Raw genomic sequence first — 18520 nt, 5'->3', positions numbered from 1 at the left:
GCAGTAAATTTTATTATACCAAATGAGAACAGACTCTGCCATTTAATAGCAACATGAACATTACCAGATCTTATTTAGGTTTTTGGCTGGCTTGCCAAGTTCTTAACAATTGCAGCAGCTAAAATATATAAATGTTCAAAATGACAGGGCTAAGAGCCCAACTAAAGCAAACACTGTTCTCCATGATGGTGACGTAAAACTTTAACTTTTTTCTCAAGAAGAACTTTAGTAGATGTTATACAAAAATACATGTATTAAGTAATAAGTGTAGCTGGTGATGATGTTTGCAGAGTTTTAATCATCCGCTGATCATTTAAATGATTTAATCATTTGTTGATCTTCAGGTTATTTCATTATAAAGCTGTGACTAAAGTTTTGTATGTTCTGTTCTTGTTTTTTCCCTTCAGTATTTCTTTATTTGTTCATTGTTAATCCTCAATTATCATTTAATTAGTCAGTTAATTAATTCAATTACTTCAGCTTTGCTACATGTTTCTTGAACACTCAGTAGTGTGGACACTTCAATAAAAACTGAAGTATATGCTCTGGGGTTTAAAGGGTTAAAGGTGTGAGAGGTAAAAACACAGTGTAAAAATGTATTTTAACAGTAATATACTGTTAATTTACACTACGGAAATAGACTGTAAAAAAACAGTAGATTGCTGGCAACCACAGCTGCCAGTAGATTACTGTTAAATCAAGGAAAATACAGTATTTTACTGTAAAACCTGAAGCTAATTTCTTCTGTGTGTCACCGTTGTGGAGGAGAGTAGAGCCAGTGTATGAGTTAAAGATGAACAATGAGCTGCTGATGTTATTCTGCATGTTTCTCTATTTAAAGATAGCGGCTGTTTAGTTGCTGATGCAGTCAGAATCTCTCTGGTGATTCCAGATTTACATGTATGTGTGCTGTTGTGAAAAATAAGACATTAGAGTTAAACCGAACTTTTCTAATTAACTAAAATAAGTTATCATTATAAGTATGCTTCTAAGCATATATAGCACATTACTTCATAAACTCATTCAGCAGTTGACCAAGTTGAGGCAGTTGCTTTCAGTGAGCAAAATGAGTTCACTTGAGTATTGTGTAAATCAATGTAGTCCATGTATTTTTACAGCAACATACTGTAAAATAACAGTACATTGCTGGCAACTGCAGCTGCCAGTATTTTACTGTTTTTTAACGGGACAATTTTTAACAGTGCACAGCTGATGTCTGAGGATGGGTTGAAAAGGCATGCTGTCTGGCAATGTGGTTTAGTATATTTTCCCGAGTTAACACAATCACTGAACAATAGCAGCAGTGAAAGTGGGATTTTTTTCTACATTTTAAACCACATTTTACAATGGTAAAATCTGAAATAGAAAAAAAAAAAACATATTTTTTAAATTGCATACAATAAACCTTACTTGCGTCTCACTCTGGCCTTTGGACAGTTGAATGACAAGCACATTTTTTATTATTTGAGCAACAAAGACCCAAGATTTATGAAGCATGATGGTTCACGTTACGTAGAAAATAAAGTTTGCCTGAGCCTCAACATAAAAATAATAATGATTACAAATAAAAATGCAAACGAAAATACACTTTGCAATATTGGCTAGTTTGACATCAAATTAAACTAAAGTGATGAAAGCAAAACCTTTAAACTCACCATGATGTTGTACTGCCCTCTGTAAGTGATTTTTTATGTGATAAAGCATTATTTGTGGCATACTAGTGTATGAGCAGAATGGGCACTTGTCACTGCAGTTTTTTAAATACTGCTCGCATTCGTCCTTGCATAGCACGGTTTTATGCATATTTGCAAGGGGAAATGGCTCTTAAAAGAGCCGTTGGGTTATGAAGTAAGGATAAAAGAAAATACAAATAAAAAGTTGTAAACAAATGTAAAAAATCATTAACAGCAAAATAAATCAATAAATCAAAACAAAAAGAGAGAAAGTACTGAAGTAAAAAAAAGTACTCCACAAGAATTGTAAGGACGAATATATCAATGACAGGGATCTGCAAACAGAAGGTAGCACAGATCAATAGGTTAGGAATCAAACGTTTTATATTGCACATATTTAGCAGTGACATTATCAGAGTAGCATATGTACATTAGAGAACAATCCATTGAATGGATTTAATTCATAGAAGGAATCCCAAACAAATTTATATTTTGTTCATATCATTTCTTTGATATCAATAAACTTCATATGTGATGGACTGCATTTACCAAACTGAGGTAAAGCTAATTTTATATTCGCACATTCGTTCAGCTACAACTGATGACACAGTCCTTATATTGTTTGCCACGCTGTTTTGAATATTCTGTATGAAATGACAAGTTAGTCTTCTTCTTTTTCTTTGGCCTGTATGATTGCGGGGTCGGCTGAAATGACAAGTGAGTACAACTTGAAAACAACATTATCACTGTTTAATTGACCGTGAACAATGGTGTAGGCTACTTTGATAGCCGGTGGCTGTTAATAAGACTTCCCGATTTAGAATTTGTAAATAATATTTTTCTGAAATTAAGTTATATTATTAAAGAGGACGTCCGAATATGCAAACATAAAACCAACTTTACCTCAATACGATCTACCTGGAAAACGCCAACTAACACAGCAACCATTCGTTTTTTACAAGGCTTTAAAACTTAACATCACATGAATAAAGGATTTAAATTAAATAATTACACATAATACGTAGCTTGTAACGTGTATTAACATAAGTCGTGTACTCACCATGCGATGAAAACCAGAAATGAAAGCATACGTTACGTCAACTGAATAGGCGGAGCGGCATGTTCAGCCCCGCCCATTATTTCTTATGGGCGGGGCTGCATATGCAGCCCCGCCCCATATTCAGCCCCGCCCCAATCTGCGGGCTGCAGACAGGGGCTTCTCGCCATTTGCGCCGCCCGGTAACTCATACTTACCTGGCAGGGGAGATACCATGATCAAGAAGGTGGTTCACCCAGGGCGAGGCTTGGCCATTGCACTCCGGCCACGCTGACCCTTGCGAACGGCGATCGACCTGTACGGCGTGCAAATTTCAGTTTAGATGTGTAGGCAATTACAGCACCTGATTGGTTGATTGAGTTTCAGCAAACCATGAATGAACTGCTTTTGCGAGTGAACAACCCCCTGGTGATGTCATCAAAACAAATAGTAGTAACTGTCAGGACACGTTGCATATGCTGTGGTGCTTTTGAAATTAAAGCAAACAACCCTAACTGTGCATGTAAGTGAACCATGAAATGATCATTTAATAAGTTTGTTATTAAAATTTAAGTTGCTTTTTAAATTAAATTACTTTTAATGGTTCACTCAAAATCCCCATAAACCTCAACAAATGGAATATATAAATTAATATATGTAATATCAGTTCTATAAATAAAATATTTATATGTAATAGTAGTAATTAAAGGTCAAACTTTTTTATAAATGCATAATGTTTAGTAGAATTATTCTTAAATATGTTTGTATAACAAAAAATGGAAATATTTAGCTTCTGTTCTATTATATTATACAGATATACCATCATATTTCTAATAGCAGTAATACAATTACATAAAATGAATAATAATCCCTTACTTTGTTACTGGGTAAGTATTTTAATTATAGTAACTAACTACTTTGTAAAAAATTACAACAGTTCTATTTTGAGAGTGTAATGGCATAGGATATTTGAATAATGTACTGTTTTTGTATTTGTGTGTTGCAGGTGGAGCTTGATGTTGGAGTGTGGTTTAAGGATGAATCCACTGGCATCCCATCTGACGGCAACAGGATAAGCTGTCATCGACTCCAGAGCTGGACTTGGAAAAACACAGAGGAGCAATAGACTTCAGAGCGCCTGTACCAGAGGTTACTATTAAAATGGACTGCATATTATTGTCATAGACTTAGATAATGATTCTAAATTAAATTCAAAATCAGAAGATTTAGTCAATTTTTAAAAACCAATGAAGTCCTTCCAACACATACAAAAAGAAACACGAGATTGTATTTTATTATCCAAATTTATTAAAAGTGCAAAAGAAAAGTTCTAAACATATTGTTAGACCTGCCTGACATAAAAATGTATACTATAGATATACTTTGTACATAATAAAAACACATTACTATTACAATCATTAGTTTTAATATTACTGATAGCAGTTATAGATATAAGAATATATTTGTATACATAAAAAAATACTGCCAGGTCAAGCATTTAGATATAAAAAAATAAATAAATAAATAAATCCTCTTAAAAAAAACTAAGCTAACAATTAAAGTATATAAAGCAACATTAGTTATCACAAAGTAATAATTAAAGTACTTTAAATAACATAATTTTATATTTTTTATTACTAAAATTTTATAATAAATAAATAATTAAATAAAATAATTATATTAAAGTACTTTAAATAACATTATGATAATATATACTTAATAAACATACATAAATACATAAATAAATAAATAAATAAAAACAAGAAAACAATTAAAGAAATACTGTAAACTGTAAAACAATAAACTGTTAATATAACATATATTTCTGGAACAAAACAGTGTTACAACAGTCAACAAATTAGTGTAAAACACTGTAAACTTAAACAGTCAAATGTTAATATAAAATTTGTTTCTACAACAATCAACAAATTAGTGCAAACTGTAAAAAACAAAAAAAAGCTTAACTTTTGTAAATTAACAATAAGTTACAATCTACAAATTAGTATAAAACTATGTGTACTCTGAAACAGTCAACTGTTAATATTGCGAACATTTGTGCAACAATAAGTGTAAAAAACAGTCAACAAATTAGTGCAAACCGTAAAAACCTGTAAACTTTTTAAAAATCAACTGTTATTATAACATACATTTTTGCATCAATACCAGTGTTACAACAATCAACAGATTAGTGTAAAACACTGTAAACTTTCAAACAACCAACTGTTATTATAACATATCCATTTTTGCAACAATAATACTGTTACAAGTCAAGAACTATGAACCGCAACATGGATAGAGGTCCAGTTAGACAGACTCGGAGGCCTGAGACTGAGAGCCCAAGAGAACGTCCACAGCCCTTTTAAAGTCTTCAAAACAGTCAAACGTCTGCCCAGCAAGGTTTGTGGACGTGGAGGCTTTGGAGCTCTCACAGTAGCTCTTCTTTCTGTATTTCTTGTGGCCTTGAGTTGGTTGGCCACACAGAGCACAGATGTAAACCTTCACTGAGGTTGGATGTCCAGAGCCACTGAGTTCTGCCTTTTTCCTCTTGTAGACTGTTGATCTTGAGGGCAACAGTAGCGGAGTGGATGCCTGCGGCAAGGAAACAGCGGGAGGTGCAGTCAGCGGAGTGTGTGTGTGCCGGAGTCCTGCGGGCATCGAATGGGCCGGCGCAGGAACTGGTTGAGCAAGAGCAGAGGGAGGGACAGGTAAGATTTGCGGGAGCCTTTGCTTCAACTTTCGGGTGCCGGCCAGAGAAGTGGTGATGGGATACTGCACTGCAGGCCGGCTGGTATGGGGTCTTTCCTCTGGAAGCTCCTCAGCGGGGGGCTGGCTGGTGCTGGAGACGCTCTGGTGACGACGGAGGACAGACAGACCCTGGTCGGTGACGTTTGTGGCTGACAGTGCCTCCTGCCTCCTGATGAACTCGCTCACGCACTTTGAATTTATTTTCAGGATGGGAATCCCGAGTTTGCTGAGCTGATCATCGTCCACCGTCACTCTCTGCTGCACACGCTGGTACAGTTTAGTGATCTGCTGTTTCAGCGGTGACCCTTTAGCTTTTCCTCCAACACCAGGATGAAGCCACAGCTGTTTGACCAGGCAGTACATCAGCCGGTTCTTTCTGGAGTCCACCAAGTGTGCGGCTGAGTACCGCTTGCTGAACTTGAGCTTCTGCACCAGGGACGCCTCAGTCGGATCTCCACTGGTGCGGCCAAACAGAGCATTGCCCCAGCGTGCAGAGTAGAGGCTGTCGAATTGTTGGATGCTGCGGTCATCGAGGTCAAGCTTGTTCAAGGCGCTGATGATCTTCCCAGGTTTGTTGTACTGGCTGAGAAGAGTGGTGTACAAGTCCTTTCTCTGCAGATAGTCCCCGCAGTGGCTCTCCTGCACCTGTCTCCAAACCTTCACCATGGTGTTTCCCTCAGTGCGATCCCTCATCAGACGGATCACCTGCTTGTCCACGCCACGCCTAGAATCATAGGAGCAACACAATCATTAGATGATGGTGAATCTTAACTTTTTTTAAGACTCTGCATAATTTCACAATGATTTGTATTCTGCTAGAGACTCACCGTAGCGTCAAGACAGCAGGAAACACCGCTCTGTGAGCTGGACTGAGCTGGTTAAGGATGCACTGATCCCATAACAGGAAACGACCAAAAGTATGCTCTTCCGACTCCTTTGCAGCCTTTCTACAGGCGTCGCATGCTAGGACCTCAGTCAGCATGGAGTACCAGCCAGACATGTGGCAGATCTGTCTTACCGTGGATGAATAGCCACAACGGTGGAGAAAAGCCTTCTGATTGGTGCGTGCTGGGCAGTCAGACCTTGGGCACCGAAGACTGTAACGCCACACACCGACTGGTCTCCAGAAAAAAACGGAGCTGCGAAAAAAGCTGAGGGGACTTTTCCTTCCACCACTCCAGGAAATTCTGGAGGGTGAAACCACATCCGGTCATCCTTCAGGACTTTCCTCCACTTTCTGTTTCCATATTTGTCTTTATAAGACATGGCCCTCTGAAAGAGTCCCCTTTTAGCATTCTCCTTCAGCCACAGTATGTCCAGACTCCCACATCTTGTGCCAACCCTTAAATGACACCTGGTAATTAGAATAACCGAGACAAAACGGTGTTAAAATCAATTAAAGTTGATTTTTTTAGTATTAAAGTATAAATTTTTCTTATCTTAACATCCACAGAGTACTTTGACAGTTACCTCAGAATGTGCTGGGTCACTGTGTGTTGACCCACCAGATGACCTTCTAGGTTGAACGTCAGAAGAAGCCAAGGCAGGAACTGATGAGGCTGATACAGGACCTGATGAAGAAGACAAGGCAGGAACTGATGAGGCTGAAACAGGAGCCGATGAAGAAGCCAAGGCAGGAACTGATGAGGCTGATACAGGAGCTGATGAAGAACCCAAAGCAGGAACTGATGAGGCTGATGCAGGAGCCGATGAAGAAGACTGGCCAGGAACTGATGAGGCTGATGCAGGAGCCGATGAAGAAGACTGGCCAGGAACTGATGAGGCTGACGCAGGAGCCTCCAATAAAGAAGTCGATGCAGGAGCCTTCAACAAAGTAAGTATAATAGGTAAAACCTTTTTCATTGACATATTCATACTTTTTGCACAGTCTCCCCATCTATGCTCACAAAACTGTATTCAGGAGTATATACACCACCTAATTGTGATGTACAAACGATGAACTTACAGCAGACAGTGGAGAGTCTGAGTGGGGCTTCTGTGAAAGATCTTCACAGGAACGTTTTCTTCTCTTTGCTTCCCCGGCTCCTAAATGAGCACAGTTGTGATTATCAGAACACAGTGTCTTAGTGTGACGACTTTTATTTATTATTGCATACAGTTGAAGCCGTAATTATAAGCCCCCCTGTTAAATTTGAGTTTATTTTTCACAATTTATGTGTAATGGAGAGAGGACTTGTTCAGGCACATTTCTAAACATAATAGTTCTAATAACTAATTTCTCATAATTTATCTTTACCATGATGACAGTATATAATATTGGGTCACACTTTACAATAAGGTTTTATTAGATAATGTATTTATTAACATGAACTAATTATGAACAATGCTTGTACAACATTTTTAATCATAGTTCAACATGTACTAATGCTTTATTAAAATAATATTTAATGCTTAGTTGATGGACTGTGAGTTGGCATGGATGACTGTAACACGAACAAATACTGTATTAAGTGTATTGTTCATTGCTTGTTTATCCTAGTAAATGCTTTGACATTAACTGATACAAACTTATTGTAAAGTGTCACCCTTTAAGGTAACACTTTAGAGTAATAGTCCATTAGTTAATATTAGTTAATGCATTTACTGACATGACTTAGAAGTTTAATACATTAATTACAGTATTCATTCATCTTTGTTAACGATTTAATGTTTAAGTTAAATAACGTTAGTTCATTAATGCACTGTGCATTAAGTAATGTCAACAAGCACAACTTTGGATTTTAATAATGCATTAATGTTGAACTGATATTAATAAAGGCGGCACAAGATTGGTGACACTTAGTGTTAGTAAATTGATTAACTAAAGGACTATTATACTGAAGTGCTACCATATTCAGATTGAGAAAGTAAAGGCTTAACTAGCTTAACATTGTTTGTTCTGTAGCCAATAGAAAAACATAAATAATAAAACAAATAAAACTTTCTTCAGAAGATAATATACTATCATAAGTACTGTGAAAATGTCCTTGCTCCATTACCTTTAATAAATATTTCACAGGAGCGCCCTCAACTGTAGTTCATGCTGCAACAGTATGAATAAATGTTAATAAGTGACATTTATTATGTGATATACCTTGTCTTTCAGAGGAGCTGAGTGGTTTCTTCGGCAGACCGCCTTTGTCCTCAACTGTTAAAGAAGGACAAAAAAAAAAAAAACACAAGATAGGCAAAAGTCAGTGTCAAAGCAGCAAGAAGACAATCTCATCAGCACAGTGTTTTGATGTTGTGTTTCATTGATTATGCTATGGTACATAAACAATTAAAGACAATAATAAAGGGTTATACACACTGCAAATTTTAGATTGTAGATTTAACTACCTTAGAGTTCAAATTAACACTCCCTCAGTGTTTATATGGGAACCACTATAAAAGTGTTAAAATAACATTTTACCACTCAGAGAGTGTTAATTAGCAAACTCTTATTGTGTAAAATATATGTAAAATGTATATCAAAACACTGGCAGCAGTAGCCAAAACCAAAGATGAAATCAACTGAGAATAAAACTTTAAATAAAATAATAATGAATAAAAAAATAAACAAACCACTGAAGCTTTAACAACTAATGACTTTAAAAGCATGATTTACAATCTGAATGTTTGATCTATGGCAGCACTTAAAAACACACAGACATCAACAATTAGCAATTAACAAAAAATGAAAAATTTTTGAAAAATTGCAAAAAATCACAATAAATGAAAATTTTTTGAAAAATCGCAAAAATTTAAATTTTTTGAAAAATTGCAAAAAATGGAAATTTTTTGAAAAATCGCAAAAAATTATTTTTTTGAAAAATCGCAAAAAATCACAAAAAATGAAATTTTTTTGAAAAATCGCAAAAAATGAAATTTTTTGAAAAATCACAAAAAATGAACATTTTTTGAAAAATCGCAAAAAATCACAAAAAATGAAAATTTTTTGAAAACATGAATATTTTTTAAGAAATCGCAAAAAATGAAAATTTTTAGAAAAATCGCAAAAAATAAACATTTTTTGAAAAATCACTAAAAATGAAAATTTTTTGAAAAATCACTAAAAATGAAAATTTTTTGAAAAATCGCAAAAAAGCGCAAAAAATGAAAATTTTTTGAAAAATCGCAAAAAATCACAAAAAATGAAAATTTTTTGAAAAATCGCTAAAAATGAAAATTTTTTGAAAAATCGCAAAAAATGAACATTTTTTGAAAAATCACTAAAAATGAAAATTTTTTGAAAAATCACTAAAAATGAAAATTTTTTGAAAAATCGCAAAAAAGCGCAAAAAATGAAAATTTTTTGAAAAATCGCAAAAAATCACAAAAAATGAAAATTTTTTGAAAAATCGCAAAAAAGCGCAAAAAATGAAAATTTTTTGAAAAATCGCAAAAAATCACAAAAAATGAAAATTTTTTGAAAAATCGCAAAAAATGAAAAATTTTTGAAAAATCGCAAAAAATAAAAAAAAAATGAACATTTTTTGAAAAATCGCAAAAAATCACAAAAAATGAAAAATTTTTGAAAAATCGCAAAAAATGAAATTTTTTTTAAAAATCGAAAAAGATGAAAATTTTTTGAAAAATCGCAAAAAATCACAAAATATGAAAAATTTTTGAAAAATCGCAAAAAATCACAAAAAAATGAACATTTTTTGAAAAATCACAAAAAATGAAATATTTTGAAAAATCGCAAAAAATAAAAAAAAAGACATTTTTTTGAAAAATCGCAAAAAATCAAAAAATAATTTTTTTTTAAAAATCGCAAAAAATGAAAATTTTTTTAAAAATCGCAAAAAAAGAAATTTTTTTGAAAAATCGCAAAAAATCACAAAAAAAAAATTTTTTTTGAAAAATCGCAAAAAATCGCAAAAAATGAAAATTTTTTGAAAAATCACAAAAAATGAAATATTTAAAAAAATCGCAAAACATGAAAATTTTTTGAAAAATCGCAAAAAATGATTTTTTTTTGAAAAATCGCAAAAAATGAAATTTTTTGAAAAATCGCAAAAAATCACAAGAAATGAAATATTTTTGAAAAATCGCAAAAAAAGAACATTTTTTGAAAAATCGCAAAAAATTACATTTTTTTGAAAAATCGCAAAAAATCACAAAAATGCAATTTTTTTGTAAAATCGCAAATCACAAAAAATGAAAATTTTTTGAAAAATCACAAAAAATGGAAATTTTTTGAAAAATCGCAAAAAATGGAAATTTTTTGAAAAATCGCAAAAAATGGAAATTTTTTGAAAAATCACAAAAAAACGAAAATTTTTTGAAAAATCGCAAAAAATCACAAAAAATGAAAATTTTTTTGAAAAATCGCAAAAAATGGAATTTTTTTGAAAAATCACAAAAAATGAAATTTTTTTGAAAAATCACAAAAAAATCGCAAAAAATATTTTTTTTTTGAAAAATCACAAAAAATGATTTTTTTTTGAAAAATTGCAAAAAAATCGCAAAAAATAAATTTTTTTGAAAAATCGCAAAAAAATGAATTTTTTTTGAAAAATCACAAAAATAAATTTTTTTTGAAAAATCACAATAAATGAATAAATAAAAATAAAAATAAAAAATAAGTGATTTTGAAAAATCACAATAAATGAAATATTTTTGAAAAATCGCAAAAATTGAAAATTTCAAATTTCAAATCACAAAAAATGAAATTTTTTTGAAAAATTGCAAAAAATCCCAATAAATGGAAAATTTTTTAAAAATCGCAAAAATTGAAAATTTTTTGAAAAATCGCAAAAAATCACAAAAAATGAAATTTTTTTGAAAAATCGCAAAAAATCACAAAAAATGAAAATTTTTTGAAAAATCACAAAAAAATGAATTTTTTTTGAAAAATCGCAAAAAATGAAAATTTTTTGAAAAATCACAAAAAAAATTTTTTTTGGAAAAATCCCAAAAAATCACAAAAAATGAAAATTTTTTGAAAAATCGCAAAAAATCACAAAACATGAATATTTTTTAAGAAATCGCAAAAAATGAAAATTTTTAGAAAAATCGCAAAAAATAAACATTTTTTGAAAAATCACTAAAAATGAAAATTTTTTGAAAAATCACTAAAAATGAAAATTTTTTGAAAAATCGCAAAAAAGCGCAAAAAATGAAAATTTTTTGAAAAATCGCAAAAAATCACAAAAAAATGAAAATTTTTTGAAAAATCACTAAAAATGAAAATTTTTTGAAAAATCGCAAAAAAGCGCAAAAAATGAAAATTTTTTGAAAAATCGCAAAAAATCACAAAAAATGAAAATTTTTTGAAAAATCGCTAAAAATGAAAAATTTTTGAAAAATCGCAAAAAATGAACATTTTTTGAAAAATCACTAAAAATGAAAATTTTTTGAAAAATCACTAAAAATGAAAATTTTTTTAAAAATCACTAAAAATGAAAATTTTTTGAAAAATCGCAAAAAAGCGCAAAAAATGAAAATTTTTTGAAAAATCGCAAAAAATCACAAAACATGAAAATTTTTTGAAAAATCGCTAAAAATGAAAATTTTTTGAAAAATCGCAAAAAATGAAAATTTTTTGAAAAATCACTAAAAATGAAAATTTTTTGAAAAATCACTAAAAATGAAAATTTTTTGAAAAATCGCAAAAAAGCGCAAAAAATGAAAATTTTTTGAAAAATCGCAAAAAAACACAAAACATGAATATTTTTTAAGAAATCGCAAAAAATGAAAATTTTTAGAAAAATCGCAAAAAATAAACATTTTTTGAAAAATCACTAAAAATGAAAATTTTTTGAAAAATCACTAAAAATGAAAATTTTTTGAAAAATCACTAAAAATGAAAATTTTTTGAAAAATCGCAAAAAAGTGCAAAAAATGAAAATTTTTTGAAAAATCGCAAAAAATCACAAAAAATGAAAATTTTTTGAAAAATCGCTAAAAATGAAAATTTTTTGAAAAATCGCAAAAAAATGTTTTTTTTTTTGAAAAATCGCAAAACATGAACATTTTTTGAAAAATCGCAAAAAATGAAATTTTTTGAAAAATCGCAAAAAATCACAAGAAATGAAATATTTTTGAAAAATCGCAAAAAAAGAACATTTTTTGAAAAATCGCAAAAAATCGCAAAAAATTACATTTTTTTGAAAAATCGCAAAAAATCACAAAAATGCAATTTTTTTGTAAAATCGCAAATCACAAAAAATGAAAAATTTTTGAAAAATCACAAAAAATGAAATATTTTGAAAAATCGCAAAAAATAAATTTTTTTTGAAAAATCGCAAAAAATCACAAAAAATGAAATTTTTTTGAAAAATCACAAAAAATTCATATTTTTTAAGAAATCGCAAAAAATGAAATTTTTTTGAAAAATCCCAAAATATCACAAAAAATGAAAAATTTTTGAAAAATCGCAAAAAATGAACATTTTTTTGAAAAATCGCAAATCACAAAAAAAGAAAATTTTTTGAAAAATCACAAAAAATGAAATATTTTAAAAAATCGCAAAAAATGAAAATTTTTTGAAAAATCGCAAAAAATGATTTTTTTTTTAAAAATCGCAAAAAATCGCAAAAAAATAAATTTTTTTGAAAAATCGCAAAAAATGAAATTTTTGTGACAAATCGCAAAAAATCACAAAAAATGAAAATTTTTTGAAAAATCGTAAAAAATCACAAAAAATGAAAATTTTTTGAAAAATCGTAAAAAATCACAAAAAATGAAAATTTTTGTAAAAATTGCAAAAAAATCACAAAAAATGAATTTTTTTTTAAAAATCGCAAAAAAATCACAAAAAAATGAACATTTTTTGAAAAATCACAAAAATATTTTTTTTTGAAAAATCGCAAAAAATCACAAAAAATGAAATTTTTTTGAAAATTCGCAAAAAATCACAAAAAATGAAAATTTTTTGAAAAATCGCAAAAGATGAAAATTTTTTGAAAATTCGCAAAAAATCACAAAAAATGAAATTTTTTTGAAAGATCGCAAAAAATGAAAATTTTTTGAAAAATCGCAAAAAATGAAAATTTTTTGAAAAATCGCAAAAAATGAAATTTTTTTGAAAATTCGCAAAAAATCACAAAAAATGACTTTTTTTTTCAAAAATCGCAAAAGATGAAAATTCTTTAAAAAATCGCAAAAAATCACAAAAAATTAAATTTTTTTGAAAAATCGCAAAAAATCACAAAAGATGAAAATTTTTTGAAAAATCGCAAAAAATCACAAAAAATGATTTTTTTTTTAAAAATTGCAAAAAATGAAATTTTTTGACAAATCACAAAAAATTACAAAAAAATTTTTTTTTGAAAAATCGCAAAAAATTAATTTTTTTTGAAAAATCACAAAAAATGAAATTTTTTTGAAAAATCGCAGAAAATGAAATTTTTTTGAAAAATCGCAAAAAATCACAAAAAATTAAATTTTTTTGAAAAATCGCAAAAAATTACAAAAAATGAAATTTTTTTTGAAAAATCACAAAAAAAGGAACATTTTTTGAAAAATCACAAAAAATATATATTTTTTTAAAACCGCAAAAAATCACAAAAAATGAAATTTTTTTGAAAAATCACAAAAAATGAAATTTTTTGAAAAATCGCATAAAATGAAAATTTTTTGACAAATCGCAAAAAATCACAAAAAATGAAAAATTTTTGAAAAATCCCAAAAAAATCACAAAAAATGAAAATTTTTTGAAAAATCACAAAAATTTTTTTTTTTGGAAAAATCCCAAAAAATCACAAAAAAATGAAAATTTTTTGAAAAATCGCAAAAAATGAAATTTTTGTGACAAATCGCAAAAAATAAAATTTTTTTGACAAATCGCAAAAAATCACAAAAAATGAAAATTTTTGTAAAAATCGCAAAAAAATCACAAAAAATGAAAAATTTTTTAAAAATCGCAAAAAAATCACAAAAAAATGAACATTTTTTGAAAAATCACAAAAATATTTTTTTTTGAAAAATCGCAAAAAATCACAAAAAATCACAAAAAATTAAAATTTTTTGAAAAATCACAAAAAATGAAATTTTTTGAAAAATCACAAAAATCACAAAAAATAAAAATTTTTTGAAACATCACAAAAAATGAAATTTTTTGAAAATTCGCAAAAATGATTTTTTTTTTTGAAAAATAACAAAAAATCAAATTTTTTAAAAAATCACAAAAAATTTAAATTTTTTGAAAAATCACAAAAAATCACGAAAAATGATTTTTTAAAAAAAATACAGATAGTGCAAAAAAATGACAGTGCAAATACAACGACAGTACAAATAACACAAATAAAATGACAATGTGAAATTGACAGTGATATGTACAATGAATAGGTGTCCACATAGTTGTAGGCAGTGTTGTTTCAAGTATGGATTGGCTGTGAGGTCAGTGCATGCTACATATCGATGGTGTGCAGTGAGGGTATGGAAGAGTCTGTGTGTTGTGTATTAAGTGTTCATCAGCCTGATAGTCTGAGGGAAGAAACTTTCCTTTAGCCGGCTGGTGCGTGACCAGATGCTGCGGAACCATCTGCCTGAGGGTAGCAGACGGTTTTGTCTGTATAATTGTACATGTTAAACTAATTTAAATTAGAAGTCCACTAAATGTTCATTAACTAAAGTCCCAGCAAAAGGTGCTACAATTAATGTAGAAATGGCAAGGTTCCACTGCTTTTTCTGTGATAGCAGTAGGGCTCGTCCAGGGATTGAACCCAGGACCTCTCACATCCTAAGCGAGAATCATACCCCTTGCCCAACGAGCCCTGAAGAAAGACTCTGCAGTGCCAAAAAAAATTCTTACTTTTTTATAAATACTTTTTGTTCTTGTTGTTTTTAGTATGGGCCACCTGGGTTGCCTTTGATGCAGTTCCTTTTAAGTTGGCTGTGCAGCACAATCCAGTGTGACCTTCAAAAGCTAGGTTCATACCCTTATGTCAAAAAGACATGACAATGGAAAACTCTTCAGAGAAGCTGTTTTGTCATTAGGTGTACACACCAGATCGTCTGAATGCAATATGGTATAGGGATCCTTAAGTGCTGTTTTCTAGGTTAAAAGAACTTCCGGAGTCATACAACAGATATGGCAAATGCTAGTATTGGCCCAGTGGCCTAATGGATAAGGTATCACTCTTTGAAGTTGGGGATTGTGGATTCAAGACCTGTTTGGGTTGTGTTTGTTAGGTTACATTTAAGTTGTGTGAAAAAATCCTGACTTGTCTGCTCAAAGCTTAGGTGTGATGATCTGAGGGCAATAGTTAGCTTCGAATTCTCAGACTTGCTGCACACTTCAATTAGGATTCATCCAATCTTGCTTGAATCTCACTGTCATGTTACAAACCTAAAAGGTTCGAGATCCTAAAGTGCAGTTTTCCATGCGGTAGCATCTTGTTGAAGGCATACAAGAGATCCTTGATAGAAGATTGGTGACATGGCCCGGTGGCCTAATGGATAAGGCATCAGCCTCCGGAGCTGGGGATTGTGGGTTCAAGTCCCACCTGGGTCGTTCTTGAAAATCTCCCTTTAACTTGAGATCCGTGTTTGGTGGATGAAACACAGTAGCGTTGAAAACCTTCTTGAGATGTGTTTGCGTGTCATTAACTTCATTCATTGGCATTCCATACTACCTGTTATGACTAAAAGGGTAACGAGATACCTAACGAAAATGGCCATTTTGAAGCCTGCATGGTGCCTACAGAGAAGAGACTGTGTACAAATACAAAGATGATGCTTAAATATTAAGCTGGTACGTTGTTCAAGATCCATAAACAATTCTTACCACCGAATCATTCCCGCTCTTTTTTTGTCTGTATTATTGTACAGGTTAGACTAATTTAGATCAGAAATCCACTAAATCTTCATTAACTAAAGTTGCTACAACTAACACAGAAACACCAAACCATCACTGCTTTTCTGTGAAAGATGTAGGGGTCGTTCAGGATTTGAACCTAAGACCTCTCACACCCAAAGCGAGAATCATACCCCTAGACCAATGAGCCCAGAAGAAACACTCTGCAGTGTCAAAAAAAAAATTTCTGTAAAACCGGTCCAATCTACTTTTTGTTCATGTAGTTTTTGTTATGTGTGTCAGCAACTCCCTGGATTCATGTTACAGTTCACAGGCAGTATAGCAACAGCATAGTGGCCTAATGGATAAGGCACCAGCCTTCAAAGCTGGGGATTGTGGGTTCGAGTCCCACCTGGGTTGTCTTTGACGCAGTTCCTTTTAAGTTGGCTGTGCAACACAATCCATTGTGACTTTCAAAAAGCTAGGTTCATACTCTTAGGTCAAAAAGACATGACAATGGAAAACTCTTCAGAGAAGCTGTTTTGTCATTAGGTGTACGCACCAGATCGTCTGAATGCAATATGGTGTAGGGATCCTAAAGTGCTGTTTTCTGAGTTACAAGAACTTCCTAAACCGTACAACAGAAATGGCAAATGCTAGTATTGGCCCAGTGGCCTAATGGATAATGCATCAGCGTTCGAAGCTGGGAATTGTGGGTTTAAGTCCCATTTGGGTTGTGTTTGTTGGGTTAAATATAAATTGTGTGGAAAAAATCTTCACTTGTCCCCTCAAACCTTAGGCGTGATGATCTGAGGTCAATAGTTAGCTTCAAATTCTCAGACTTGCTGCACACTTCAATTAAGATTTATCCAATCTTGCTTACGTTATCCAATCACTTTACAAACATTAAAGGTTCTGAAAAGCTCTGGTAATGGAGATCTTGACTTCAAGTACCCCGTGGCTTTCAACTAATGGTCTCATGTTAGGTGGATGATAATGAAATGCAAACAAGAAAATAGCTGCAGAAAGGTTGTGATTTCATGTTAATGAGAGTGGCCTTGTCTGGAATTTGAAACCCAAGATCAGTCACACCATACCCCAGGACCAATAAGACACGAATGTGAATGCTTGCACAAAGAAAATGTTTGTCCATTAGTTGCACACATCTTATTTGACGAAATGCAAACTGGCATCGAGATCCTAAAGTGCAGTTTTCCATGCGTTGGCATCTTGTTGAAGGCATACAAGAGCTCCATGACAAAAGCTTGGCAACATGGCCCAGTGACCTAATGGATAAGGCATCAGCCTCTGGAGTTGGGTATTGTGGGTTCAAGTCCCATCTGGGTTGTCTTTGAAGGTCCACTATAGATTTAATTACAGATCATTTCAACCAATTATTGCAATGAAAAAAAAACTGATGCATCAACACATCAAAGCACTCTTTTGCTGACGTGGGTGTGCACGTCTCCAACACCACTATAAGACGACACTATAGACATCAAAGCCCTGTAGGCCTTCCTAGAAAAACAACTGCAAGGCAAGGAAAATGAACAGGTATTGTGTATTATCATTTTGTCAAATCAAGTATTTCAGCAACACTTATGTCGAAATGTTAATAAAATTAATTAATAAAATTATTGTATGTTTGTTGTATAGTGCTGCACTTAAAACGATTGACGAAAAACTGCACAAGGACAATGAGCGATCTGCTAAAAAGATTCAGAGTGAGCTTCTGTTTAGAATACAGTTAAAAGCATCAGTCTGCAATATTAGAAAACCAGTAAAACAACTCAGGTGGACCTATGGAAAAGCCAGGTAAGCCATTTTGAACAATGCCATAATGAAAAGATTTATTTATTTACATTAATCCATGCATCTCTTTATTTAAGCTATTTGCTTTATACGAGCTTACATGTCCTACAAATTTATTAATAGGACATACCCTATTAATAAACCGCCATGTTGTGAAACCGAAAGCAAAGCATCCAGTAAAAATTCATGTCTGGGGAGCCATATTCCATCCGCTAGTTGTGTTAGAAGGTTAGTTCAAATCTCTTTAATATGATTGAATCGTTTCTTTGCAGTTTCTTTATTTATATATATTTTTTTCTATTTTCAGGAATTATGGACAGATGTTTTTACGAAGACACTATAATAAAATTCAATCAGGCTCCATATGTAAAACAACACTTTAAGAACCATATCACTTCTTCCAAGGTAGATACAGTATGTAGGCCTACTGTACCAACTGTGTGTGTGTGTACATGTTCACTGATGTGTGTGTGTGTGTGTGTGTGTGTGTGTGTGTGTGCACACGTTCACTGCTGTGTGTGTGTTGAA

At 31.6% G+C, this 18520-nt stretch overlaps 2 protein-coding genes and 2 non-coding genes across 4 annotated transcripts in view; 3 read left to right on the top strand and 1 right to left on the bottom strand.

Moving 5' to 3' along the window:
- The window catches only part of LOC148681932 (uncharacterized), a 398953-nt gene that overhangs the window by 190343 nt on the left and 190090 nt on the right, over window positions 1–18520 (top strand). The gene's annotated exons all lie outside the window — the stretch shown is intronic.
- LOC148681945 (U1 spliceosomal RNA) lies at window positions 2920–3076 on the top strand. Its single transcript, XR_015944419.1, has one exon. It is a non-coding gene; the product is annotated as a U1 spliceosomal RNA (small nuclear RNA).
- Window positions 4518–9441, bottom strand: LOC148681944 (uncharacterized). Its single transcript, XM_088650412.1, has 5 exons — window positions 8549–9441; window positions 7421–7500; window positions 6925–7278; window positions 6282–6808; window positions 4518–6178 (listed from the first exon to the last, which is right to left on the bottom strand). The coding sequence occupies exons 4-5, from the start codon at window positions 6452–6454 to the stop codon at window positions 5014–5016; spliced, it is 1338 nt and encodes a 445-aa protein (XP_088506538.1). The 5' UTR covers window positions 6455–6808; window positions 6925–7278; window positions 7421–7500; window positions 8549–9441; the 3' UTR covers window positions 4518–5013.
- On the top strand, window positions 15826–15898 carry trnar-ccg (transfer RNA arginine (anticodon CCG)). The gene has a single exon. It is a non-coding gene; the product is annotated as a tRNA-Arg (tRNA).

Source organism: Danio rerio, chromosome 4 (assembly GCF_052040795.2).
Source record: "Danio rerio strain M-AB ecotype USA chromosome 4, GRCz13ab, whole genome shotgun sequence".
In the NCBI taxonomy this organism is placed as follows: Eukaryota; Metazoa; Chordata; class Actinopteri; order Cypriniformes; family Danionidae; genus Danio; species Danio rerio.
This window is presented reverse-complemented; position numbering and strand designations above follow the sequence as displayed.

Excerpts from the sequence above, each read along its gene's own strand:
- LOC148681944 (XM_088650412.1), bottom strand. The coding sequence starts at position 6,454 with ATGTCTGGCTGGTACTCCATGCTGACTGAGGTCCTAGCATGCGACGCC. Across the intron at positions 6,179-6,281 it reads CCTGCTGTCTTGACGCTACG|GCGTGGCGTGGACAAGCAGG; the intron begins GTGAGTCTCTAG and ends CTATGATTCTAG.